The sequence below is a fragment of the Mixophyes fleayi genome, chromosome 4 (genome assembly GCF_038048845.1).
Source record: "Mixophyes fleayi isolate aMixFle1 chromosome 4, aMixFle1.hap1, whole genome shotgun sequence".
NCBI lineage: Eukaryota > Metazoa > Chordata > Amphibia > Anura > Limnodynastidae > Mixophyes > Mixophyes fleayi.
In genome coordinates, this window is record NC_134405.1 from 216,443,189 (window position 1) to 216,456,686 (window position 13,498).

General features: G+C 38.4%; 1 protein-coding gene across 1 annotated transcript in view; it reads left to right on the forward strand.

Moving 5' to 3' along the window:
• The window catches only part of LOC142150794 (dynein axonemal heavy chain 3-like), a 947,133-nt gene that overhangs the window by 805,948 nt on the left and 127,687 nt on the right, over nt 1-13,498 (forward strand). Inside the window, 1 exon segment of the mRNA XM_075205980.1 lies at nt 11,688-11,866. Within this exon segment, the coding sequence (XP_075062081.1) occupies nt 11,688-11,866 (179 nt within the window).

The following is a 13,498-nucleotide window of genomic DNA, read 5'->3' on the forward strand; positions in this document are numbered from 1 at the left end:
TAGATATTTCATATAAGTATTTCAGTATGTGGCATTCAGGGTGTCATGTAGCATTATACACAATTTATATCTAAAACTTAGAGGAAAAATGCATTATATGGGTCAGTTAAGCTGGATACAACTAAGCTAATGGTCATCACTATCAGTTCGTAACTTACACCATTGTTCGAGCACCAGCAAGTTTCCCATATCCTGACAGGTACATATGTGTCTGAGTCTCAGTTTACATAAGTCGCATATCCTCCAACCTGCCCTTATACGCCTCCTCCGCCCCTGTTCTGCCTCCTCAATTGTAAGAGGCCGCAACCATCTGTAATAACAACATGCGATCCAGTCTAGATATGGCCACAAACAAAACTAGTGCTTTCTGGGCAAATGTAACTAATGCTTTGTTGGCATGCAGAAGTACAAAAGTGTATTGTACGCTGAAAATGCAGTTTGCATCCAACTGTACATGAGCCCCTCAGTGCTGAATGTGGTACATAACAAAGTATATTGAGGTACATTTACTAACTGGGTCACAAGGTTTTCAGTTAATGATTGGCCATTTTGGTCTTGTCTGCATCATTATTTCTATCCAATAAATAAAATAAAAATAGTTTAATCATTTTTTAACAACTCCTTAGAGACAGACATCTGTGTTATGATTCCTCAATAAGTGACCTGATTTTACAGGTATAAAATTGATACCATCTGCATAGTTCATTGTTTTACTTTCTTGTTGTTATATATTAGAGGGGTGACACTCCCTCTTTTGAACAGCTGCACCTGGTACTATTGGAGAATATTTACTAATTCTTTATACAGCTCTTATAATCTAGCTCCCAAAACCAATTTGTGGGTTTTTGGAATATTTATTAAGAGTTTATATTAGCAGTATATGAAACATGCATGTCTTTGAATGGTTAAGGTAGAAAATGGCATAGCATGCTTACACAGTCCAGAGATTACTTACAAATATGTTTTTGGTATTAAAATGAACAATTGAAGGATTAGATGATTTATAATAATAATAATTAAAAATGCAATTCTGGGAGATAATCATAGGGTGTGAGCTGCTGTTAATGTAAAGGTGTTATTCAAACTAGGGTTAGGAGGAAACCAATATGCTGTGGAAGGGTCATAACCAAAATAATAACATAATTGAACAAATACACCATTGTTCCTTAATTAAATACATTTCAAACATAAATTATAGCTGAATATTTGTTTTTTTTTATATTTTTCAAGTTTAGAATACAGCAAAAAAAATAACATCCAAAAAACATGAAAATTTATGTTAAGGAATGGATATATCCAAACCTTAATTTTCTTTAGGATTTGAAGGGATCAAAAATTTGCTGACTTCTCCTTAAATAAATTCAAACGACTGGTCAAAGCTTGCATAAGAGATACAAAATAGTCAATATACATATAAAGCAAGCAAAGTATTGTTAGTAGTATGATTTTCCTAGATAAAGGAAATATGAAGGCATGTGAGCAGACTTTATGCAGATGCTCGCCTAAGATAATGTTCCACTTTGGAACCAGACCTGGCAGCGCATAACATATGACTTGCCTATCAGTGTAGTCCTTTGGTTCTTTATGTCTGGCTCAATCCTTTTCAGCCTTAGTAGGTGCTCAAAGAAGCTAAAGATAAAGACACCATAAAGACACCAGGAGGAAAATCTATGAAGCTGCGATTCGCGTTTTTCAGATTTTTTTGCAAGCAACATTTGAACCTGCCGATATATGAAAGTGCGAGTTGATAGGAAATCACTAGTAAATTGATGTAACCAAAATCGACACGCTATGCTATTTCCTGACTTTTGGCCATTCTAACAGTAAAAGTCACCATATGTATGAAGCTGTGATTTTTTAAATCTCCATGATCTCGCTGTGAAAAATGCAAGAATCAACATGCTACTTTTGATAACGAGCTTAGCAACCACATCAACCATTGGTCTATGCAGGCTAATGATATCTTTAATAAGGGACCCAAAACATTATTATCCAGGGTGTATAAAAATTGAGTGGCCATGAAACGTTTTATTGGCTATTTTGGAGGAAAATTAGCTTTTGAAGACTGCACGGAGAAGGAGAGAGGAACACCACTAGCACCAGGGTCCGCTTAGGCTGCTAATACTACGTGGTTTTAGAATACGTTTGACACTAGCCTCTTCCTCAAAGCAGGAGGTTGCTGAAATGTCTAGGCTTAAAAGAGCAAACCTTGTGCAGCTGTATGAGCAGTTGAGAGATTAATGACTTGAGTCATTAACCTCTCGCTCAAATACATTAACTGGGATGCAAAAATTATTGTATGGTCTACATTTTTTTGCAATAGGCTCATTTCAGTTTGTGTGTGTGCTCACAGTTTGTAGGACTCACATAGACAACATTCTCCAGGCACCTAACATTAAGTGCTCTTAACAAACTGTTGCCTACATATATCTGCTTTCCCCACCAGGATTCTGAATGGTATGAGCTGTAGGTAGCCTTGTATAGGGTCTGAAGATTACGTAATGTTTCTGAGTCCATAGATTGCTAACACATTAGGCTGAAACCACCTCGTCCAAGGGCTGAAGTCTACACCAACAGACACCATTCGTACTCTATAAGTGTGCAGGTTTTCTGTGATGAGATGAGTAGTGTTGCAGCCTATCCTGGCTCCATGATGCTTATATCCTGTGTCAGTTGGCCTCTATAACAAATTTCAGCATGGTGAAATGCCGGAGGGATAGCTACTGGGTATGTATTTTATTTTTGTTTTTGGTATTTTTAATGTGGTGTTTTAATCAACTAAATGTATTTATGTTTCATTCTAGGTGACTCAGAAAATGATTGTCAATCCTGGTTAATAACACCTCTGTTGAATCCACAGGCTCTTGCACAACACAGATATATTGAGACGCACACAGCCACTAGAGGTGTAATAGAACATACCTGTGGCCTATTAAAGACCAGATGCAGGTGACTTAATAAAACTGGTGGTGTGCTTCTCTATGCCCCTAAGCTAAGGTGGCTGATATTGTGTTGTCATAGTGTTTGCTGCATAATTTAGTGCTTAACCAAAATATACCCCTACCACCGATAGTAGACCATGACGAAGCAGGGGAGCTCATAACATCAGCTGATGTGGAGGATACAGAGGGGGGAGGCAGGTCAGAGAAAGGAAAATACTGACTTATTTTTCTTGTAAGTATGATTTATTATTCACTCAATATGTGTGTTACTTTGCATGACACAGTGTTTACTGTTTGGTATGTACTCTTGTAGAATTGTTAGCATAAACACAGGAAAGTGTGACTTCAACCTCTGCCACCAATGAAAGGGCATATGTATGTGTTTTAAAATAAACCTAATAGTCTAAAGAAAATACAAAGATGTTTTTAATCTTAATACCATAATTACTCAAATAAGCATCTTAATGTAAACCACAACTGCTAATAAAAGGTTGCATAATGTTTATTGTTTTCTTATTTAAAAAAGTACAAGAACTGTATACAAAAAGCAATGCTTCAATGTGCAAGTTTGCACTTTTATTATATTTGGAAATGTATTTTGCAACAAAAGGCACAAATGTTTTCACCAACAACATTAGCGAATATCTATTATTTCTTTCTTTTAGGTGTTGGCTCCGGATGGTTGATGGACAGTTTCCTCCCCTGATACGCACATTAGAAGGTTGCGGAGTAGGTGACATGGATGTTGTTGGTGTGGTATTCTGGCTGCCGACGTCTGAAGATGATGGCACATGTAAACGGGCCATGAATATGTTTTGCATTTGGACACAGGTTGAAACAAGATTTCTAGATAGTTCTTTTACTGTCCCAATGAGACTATTAATTGCCATATTCATGTGCACCAGGCTGATATCAATCCGCTCAAAACTAGTACACTGTTATAGTATTCTGTGTGTTCCACCATAATAATGATACAATGACTTTGATCTTATTCATAACTAATCTCATTAATTATTGGAATATAATGCAATTTGGAACTTTTTCTCTATTTTAGTCACGTCGAAAAACACACACCTGTGATATCTCAGATGTACTTTAGAAACATTATTTTATACAACGTTTTTAAACATTCGCTTTCTACCATGCAGTTGTTATGCTTACACATCCCAAGTAAAAATCTGTAAGAGTGACTTACGCAATTGCTTTGTTTGACCAGGGGGTAAATTTATCAAGCTGAGATTTTTCCGGCGGGTTTGAGAAGTGGAGATGTTGCCTATAGCAACCAATCAGATTCTAGCTAGCATTTTGTAGAATGTACTAAAGAAATGATAGCTCGAATCTACTAGTTTTTCAAACCCGATGGAAAACTCTCAGCTTGATACATTTACCCCCAGGTTTTATACTGCCTAAGTATTAGACATCTATTGACCTCCACATCAGATAGCCCACCATAATGTGTTAATTGCTAAATAAATACCAATCTATCATTTACTTCACTATACTGCACTATCTATATAAACATACCATCCATTCGCCCTTTCTCTCAATTATCTAAACATACAAACAGAAAGGTACAAAATATTTTACTTTACAAATATAACATTGATACCATGTATACAGTACATAAAATGCTTACATACAATACAGAAAATACATTATAGTTTCAGCAAACATGATGTTAATATAGATTTTACTAAGCAACTTCAAAAGTGAGTTTATATTAAAAGAAATCTTATTTGTTATCCTATTCTGTTGTTGTGTTAACCTGTCAAAGTCATATAATTGGATGAAAGAAAGTATATTGATTAATATTGTTTTACCGTGCGATTGCAATCAGTACGCCACGTGTTACGTGTCATGGCGTGATTGCATGATAAAACACGTTCGCATACACTCGCACTCTCACATTTACTTATGTACATATTTCATATATTTATAATGGTTCCATTTCACAGTCGTTTATGAGCAGATGGTATTTGGTTTATAGTTTAGTATCATTCCAATCCCCAATTTATTCGCAGACATCCGGTGCAATTGCCAAACAAAGCGCACATTGCGCATGGTAGTTATAGATTGTAAGGAATAAATGATTAGAATGATATTGTCTGTGTAGTGTAAATAGACTAGTTTAAATTGGATTCTGGGCAGGAAATTTCGGAGCGCATCATCTGGAGAGCAGATCCCCCCACCCTTGGAATGTTGACCCCCACTGTTGGAGGGGGTTGTTTGAACTGGCCAATGACCTGCATTGCACTGGATCCTCCTGAAGCATTAACCTATGGAAGCAAGCCAACACATCTATATTGTTTTGACAGTATCACTAAGTGTTTATATACAGCTCCCTGGAACCAGATAAACAGTCATCTCTGACCACAGTCTTCTGGACTGAAGGACTGTAGCTAGTATCAGCGTAGCGCAGCGGGCGCGGCGTATGTATGTATGTATGTATGTATTTGGTATCGGCTGTATTGTACTTGTTTATTGAACTGCTAAACTTTTGCTTTTTGCTAAATTAATTGCTTGTGCTTTGGAACCACATAAATCGCTTAGACAATGCTTACTGAAAAACGATGAAAATCCTTTAATAAACCTTATATTTCAGCAATCATTTGTGTGTTTAAATTCAGGAATTCCAAAGTATGTGTGTGTGTACATATATGTATGAATATATGTATGCTAAAAGACTGAAATAATGTGTATGAATGTATTACCAGTCCTTGCTCTTTGTGTAATGCGTGTTTATGTAAAAAGAGAAAGAGAGAGAGAGAGAGAAAGCAAACATGTGTGTGTTCATTTCAGTAAGAAGCATTTATGTATGTGTGCAAAGAGGATGTGTTTAAATGGGGGATAAATAAGCATGCATCAAGAAAGATAAATGCATGTGTGTGTAAGCATGGGAATGTGTTTGAGGAGAGCATGTGTAAGTAGGAAACACATGTTCAAGCCTGAGGGATACTAAAAAATAGCATGCATGAGTGAGATAGTAACAAGGAGCAGGGGTAGGGGCTATCATGTGTGAAAGCATGTCTGTAAAAGAGATAATCACTTAAGAAGTTTAAACACACACACACACACACACACATATATATATAATATATAAATGCTTAGTGGCGTCTGTCTGTCTGAGTGTGTGTGAAAAAAAAACAACAAGTTGCAGCGCCACCTGCTGGGCAGAGTTATACACTGACCTACTAAATTCTTAGTGTGTGTGGGAAAAAAAATTCAAAAAGGGCTGAAATTTGGTAGGGCTCAAACTCATTTTCGTGAGGTAATTTTACCTCATGAACACACATGTGTAGAGGCGTGCGTTAGTGTGTGTGTGTGTATGTATGTGTGGAAAAAACTATTTTCTCAGAAAGGGCTCATCCAATTGACCTGAAATTTGGTATACTGACATTATTTGACAAAAAAAATAGAATAGTCAAGTCAGTTAACTTCCATCATCCCCCCTTCCCCCCGTGGGAGCGGTAGTAAAGGCTAAATTTACGAGTTGAGGGGTCAAACTCATTTTCGTGAGGTAATTTTACCTCATGAACACACATTAAAAAGGCCGCTTGCGTCGGGAAGTAACGCTCTTCCACTGAGGAGGCCTGGGCTAGGTCCAAATGCATGACAAGAACCTTTTTAAGACCTTAAGTAGCTTGATTTGACTAGAATGCATGAGTATCATGCACGGGTTAACTTGTATATATATATATATATATGTGTGTGCGTGTGTTTGTACACATGTAAGCAAAGTATAGTATAAAGTGCAGGCAGTATACATAAAAGGTACATAGATAAGGTTATAGAGACACAAATTGCAGGAATATATAGAAGTTAGTGCAAGGAATACCTTATATTGTAATGTGATGTCCAATGAATGTCCCAAGCTTCCAGGTGTCTGTATGTGTATGATCAAAGAGGCTTGTTTTTCCTGTTTCAGGAGTTTATAAACCCTGACCCAGCATGCACTGCTTCAGGTGGGGTTGGTGACCTTCACCACACCCCCTCATAACAGCACACTGAATGATGAGTCAATGCTGTGTGCTTAGCTGTACTTCCTATCAAGCCCATGCTTCTTTGTTTGATATTAGCTTCCTGCCAAACCTCATGTTAGAGATAACTAAACTATTTGTTTAAAATGCTCTGGCCAAATGTCACATGTTATTCTGTTTGATTTTCTTTGGCTACCAGCCAGTTCATATCTTAATCTGCATATGAGTTTGGCATATGTAGACAGCAGTAGAATGCTAGTGGCCATTATGCGTTGCTCAATCTCCGCCCACCACAATTACATCCAAAACTGCCATCTGGGGGGTACAGGGGGTACTCCTGTACCGGGCCCGGGCTCACCAGGGGGCGGCGCTGGTGCTGGTGTTCAGTAGTTCGTTGGTGGGGGGAGCAAGGTAGTGGGGGGAAAAAAATCCAGATACTCACCTGATCGCAGCCCCGCCGTCCCTCCTTCTTCCTCTCTGCACTATTTACACTGAATGTCAGGCGTGACATCAAGTCATGCCTGACACTCAGTGAGGGACTGTGCAGAGAGGAACAAAACAGAAGCAAGAAGACAGAAGAAAAAGAGAAGAGAAGAGAGGGGAAAAAGCTAATACAAAGGTAAGTAAATAAAAGGAGAAAGTCACACCATGAGGAAAAAGTAGGGTAAAGAGGCACAGACACCATGAGGAAAAAGTAGGGAAGAGAGGCACAGACACCATGAGGAAAAAGTACGGAAGAGCTGCACAGACACCATGAGAAAAAAGTAGGGAAGAGAGGCACAGACACCATGAGGAAAAAGTAGGGAGGTGCAGGGCCACCTTAACAACATTATGGGCCCCCGGGCAAAACAGTGCAGCGGGGCCCCTACCTCTATATATGTGTATCATATATATATAAATATATATAGAGAGAGAGAGAGAGAGAGAGAGAGAGATGGATAGATAGATAGATATAGATATATTTGCAGGATATTTTTTTTGCAGGATTATTTATTTTACTTAAGAGCCCTGTCTATGGGGCCCCCTTACCTGTGGGGCCCCCGGGGACCTGACCATCGTGCCCAATGGAAAAGATGGCCCTGGGGAGGTGAGGCACAGACACCATGAGGAAAAAGTAGGGAAGAGAGGCACAGACATCATGAGTAAAAAGTAGGGAAGAGAGGCACAGACACCATGAGGAAAAAGTAGGGAAGAGAGACACCATGAGGAAAAAGTAGGGAAGAGAGGCACAGACACCATGAGGAAAAAGTAGGGGAAAGAGGCACAGACACTATGAGGAAAAAGTAGGGAAGAGAGGCACAGACACCATGAGGAAAAAGTAGGGAAGAGAGGCACAGACACCATGAGGAAAAAGTAGAGAAGAGAAGCTCAGACACCATAAGGAAAAAGTAGGGGAGAGAGGCACAGACACCATGAGGAAAAAGTAGGGAAGAGAGGCATAGACACCATGAGGAAAAAGTAGGGAAGAGAGGCATAGACACCATGAGGAAAAAGTAGAGGAGAGAGGCACAGACACCATGAGGAAAAAGTAGGGAAGAGAGGCACAGACACCATGAGGAAAAAGTAGGGAAGAGAGGCACAGACACCATGAGGAAAAAGTAGGGAAGAGAGGCACAGACACCATGAGGATAAAGTAGGGAAGAGAGGCACAGACACTATGAGGAAAAAGTGGGGGGAGAGAGGCACAATATGAGGAAAAAGGGGGGGGGAGCAGAAAGTCACCGAGTGATGGAGAGGGGGGCAGGAAGGCACAGTGTGATAATGGGGAGCCGGGTGAAGGGGGAAAAGCAGCATGGAGGGCGCAGTGTGATCATAAGGGGACAAAACATGGTGATGAAGGGGCACAGTAATGTGTGTGTGATGGTACAGGGGGCTTGTGGCAATGTAGTGTGAGGTAGGTGGTGGCTAATTAATGGGTGCAAGTTTGTTTGTGGGGTAATGGTTGGGCAATTTTATAGTGCAGACTATTATTTTAAGATGGGGTGGTTTGGGGGCTACTGAATGTGGGGGAGAATGAGGTCACTCTATCAAATGTGACTAGGAATTATTTAATGTCAGTGATAAGTATATTTCTGAAATGTAAATACTATTAATTTATTGCTGTGGCTGTTTGTAGGGAAGGAAATAGGTTTATTTATTAAATGTGAATACTGTTATTTTAATGTTGGGGTTGGAGGAAGGCCTAATTATTAATCGTGGGTGCTATTGATTTAACGCCGGGGCTTGCTGTCATTTTCTAAATGTACCCATTTTTTTTTTCCAAAATAGAGCCCCCAACATTCCAGGATCCAGACAAACCGCAACTAAAGACACCTGCAGCCACAGGTGGGGAAAGTGAGAACAGGTAGGAGAGTCTGTGAAATGTTGTGATTCTAGTAGGGACAATGGCAATATTTGTGTGTGTGTGTATATATATATATATATATATATATATATATATATATATATTTTTTTTTTATATATTAGTGGCCCCCTTAACTTACCTGAACTTAACTGATTAAGTTCAGTGATTTTTTTTTTCAGTGCCATGGGCCCCCTTTTTCCCTGGGCCCCCGGGCACCTGTGCGCAGTTGGAAAGATGGCGGGGGGGGGGGGTGGTCATCAGGGGGCCCTGCCTGCTTCATTTGTACTGGGCCCCACGATTTCTGATGGCGGCCCTGATTACGTCATCACAGATACAGATACAGTGGCGATATTGGAGCTCCTTCACATACACATATGCAGTTGGGTCTGATGGATGTTGTGCAAATGTTTCATTACTTTAGTCAGCTTTCTTTGTTTTCCCCTCATAGAATTTTGATAGAATGTAAGTAAATTGTTTTGCACTTCCCTAAAGTGTTCTATCGAACTTGCCAAATTTTGACCAGTTGCTGGTAACACTGGTTTTGGTGGAGCAGTTTGAGGATGGCTCTGTGGTGCAGATTTTATGGACTCCGCAACTTCAGAAAAATGATCAACACATTCCAGAATAATGTGTGATTCAGCTGCGATGTCTGGTGCTGATGTTGTTTATGCTGGATACATCTCGGACTCTTGAGACATATACACTATATATACTACATGATTTTCCTTTCTTAATTAAACAAAAATAAACGTTCATCAACATTACCTGTAGCAAACCATTTACAGGGCTTTATGTCTACAGGACAATGACAGGTGACATTAAATATTTAACTGTGTTTTTTTTCCTAGGTGGATTTACCTTCTAATGAGTCGTCATCGTTATGCAGAGCGATTGGTGGCATTGGCTGCATTTGAGATGAACCTGTGTATTTAAAATTGGAAGATGTTTGATATTAATATATTTAATAAAAAAAATATGTGAAGCTGTGAAATAAAAAGATGACACATCAGACATTTTTTCTTTTACTCTTCTCTTTATATCTGAGATGCGCTTGATGCAATTATCAGTGGAATGTTTTATAGGGCCAACCGCATTCACAGCAGCATATACAGAAGACTAAAGCTGTTTTTTCCTAGAAAATGGTGTTTTAGCAGCTTGAGTGCCCAAAAGCATGTCATACACTGGCACTATGTTTATCACAAGCATACAATTATCCTCAAAGCAGAAGTGCACATTGCGCCCAGATTTAGTCGTCCAACTAGCAGCTGAAGACCCTGCCTCTTCCTGAAGCTCAACCTCACCTACTTGCTCCTTTCTATCACTCTTCTCCTCCCCACTGTCCCTAGACTGTTCCCCTCTCTTTCCTCTCCCCATTGCAAACACAACAGAAAGACAGGTGTAAGAAAAAAATTACACCCATTACACTCCTGCAAAAATTACAAACTCTAAATATACAGTCTATTATACAAACAAGGCCAGATAATGAAAACTAACCAACAGGTTACACATTAACACTCCTATTACTCTTTTTACAACACTCACCACTCTCCTGCGCTATTCACTACTCCCAATCTAACTCCTGCAACCCTTATCAACTCAAATAACGAAGTAGACAGGCTTTTATATCGTTGGTAAGGCTAAAATGTTATAATGTTCAGCTTGTAACCAATCAGAAATGAGCATTTGTTTAAAAATAGCAATTTGAACACTAAAACCAGGCGATTTGAAGCTAGGCTTTGATGGTGATTTCAATTTTGAACCTCAAAATAGCAGTTTGATACATATGGCGGCTTGGCGCATAAAATCGCCGGTGATTTCGATCAATCTGCGATGATTTCAAATCACTGAAACAATTGCGCTTTGATACATTTACCCCCAGGTGTGATGCCTTGTAATGTGCTGTGAAAGACACATGTTGTCTCACCAGGACAAGATGGAGTAAAAGTCAGTGATATACTTAGCCAGATATTGGAAGGAGAAGGCAGAGGAACCAAAGAAGCATCAACATAGAGGTGCAACAACTGAGTCAAAAATGTATTTCCGCCTTTAGCCCCAGTTCTCACGATCAAACAGGGGGTGTCATATGACAGTTACAAGCTTGCAGAGATATCATAAATTTATTTATGCTAGCATGTATAAAATAGCAAGCTACTCAAAATATGTACAGCTTTGTCATTACTGTTTTTTTGAATGATATATTAAGAAAAGATGAAAGGAAAGTTACTACATTATTAAATTTTGAAAACATTTAAACTTTCTTTATTCATGTAATTCTGTTGCTATTAAATTAAGTAACCAAATGTACAATTATAAACTGCAACAAGGATAATGTTTATTGGCCCTGTTTTAAGCTAGAATTATATCTTTGTTAATCATTATAGTATTAAAGAATTTAAAAATGTACACTGTTTTTTGTGTTGACAGGTTGCAAACCACTCGAGTGTCATATTTTTTGTCCTCTCAGACCTGGCTTACATTGATTCCATGTATCAGTATTCTTTGGCTTGGTTTATTAATCTGTATGTGAATGCCATTAAGAAAAGTGAATCATCTCAGAAGCTACAGGAAAGGATAAATAACCTCAATGACTACTTCATGAACAAGTATGATCAAACTATCATTTTTTTGTATTCAACACCAAATGTCAAAGGTCATTCACAAAAAGAAAGTACATTTCCATTTGTACAAATGCATCTAACTTCCAGCTTAGCACATTCCTAGGTGCACATACACATCTCCATGTTTAGAGCGGTCCCTGGAAAATCAGTCTACTTCTACATTCTCTGGATTGTGGGTCCAACTCTAAATGTTCATGGTAGAAACAGTAATAGTGTCACTTCAAAGTCCTGTCTACTACTATGTTAGCATCACTCTCTTCATTAAAGTAAACTATTCCTTTTCGCTCCGAAGTATGAGTGGACATCAGGTCAATGTAAATACAAGTTTCACTTTTGTGTAAAAACAAACGTGTCTCATTGAAAGTATGAGAGAACTCCTGATCTCCCGAATACCTGTAGACATTCCAATTTTTTTATTTTTTTTTGGGGAGGAAAATATTGGACAGCCACCAGCAAAGCAGGGAACAGCTGCGTACAAGTAGGCAGACTTAGCAAGGAACGCCACCAATCTGCTCAGTTCTTCAAATTAGAAGATGCAAAAAAAAATTCAACTTCAAATGCTACAGTTTTGTCCTCAAAGTCCATAAATCTCCCTGTGAAAGTGGGTGCATCACACAGCAAAACAGCATTTACACTGCACGTTTTAACTTTTGTAAATTGTGGTATATTAAAAATGAAACTAAAATTGAGCAGTGCTATGAGGTCGAAAGGGATTTGTGAGAATACCAACATTGCTGCTTGTTTGCAATTTTAGATTTGTGCTCGACTGTTGCCAGGACTCAGTTGACATTGATGAGTTTCCTAGTATCATCTCCCTGCTTTACGTACCAATAGCTACTGGAAAGGCTGAACAAATTTTCTTGTGTTTTCAGGCGTAAAAGAAGTCTAATGAGAGAAACTGTTCCCATGGACACTGTCTCTTCACGGACAGTCTTTCCTGTATCTAAGGGAAAATGCTTTACAATGTTACACATTCTGACTGCTCTTTAGTGTTACTAAAAATATCATATTTTCCTAAGTTAACTACACATATGTAACAGGCATCATTAATTTAAAAATAGCTATCTTAATATGTTTGCATATTAAGCTTTATTTCATCACAAAACTTGGCATATTAAATATTTATACTTGATTTAAACTTAAGTTGAAAATACTTGCCTGCAAAAGCAAAAGATACAATAGTATCATCTGTCATGAGGTAGCTTAGAAGGGTTTTCTACTTGACATATATATTTTTAATCATATAGGCTCATAGTTATCCTCATATATATTGTAATTTTGGCATTTGTCCTTCGTAATTCAACATCCCATCCTTATATGTTTCAGGCAGTGCTAAGTGAATAAGCTAGACTGGAAAAAAAATTGTGTTTCTCATTTATCTCCGTATATTTCTGCTCTGTCCATCAGAATGGCTACAGACAAAAATCCCTGTACCTGTGTAATTGATTGTATGTCTGTGTGTCTCTCCTCGTCTATGTCTCTCTGTCTCACTCTGGTGACAGGGATCTAGGAAGAACAAGAAGAAAGAAGATTTGTAATGCAGTCCATCTAACATATATAAAACACCACAAAAATGTTACGAAACATGTTAAAAATGTGCATTTAATTTGCCGCTGT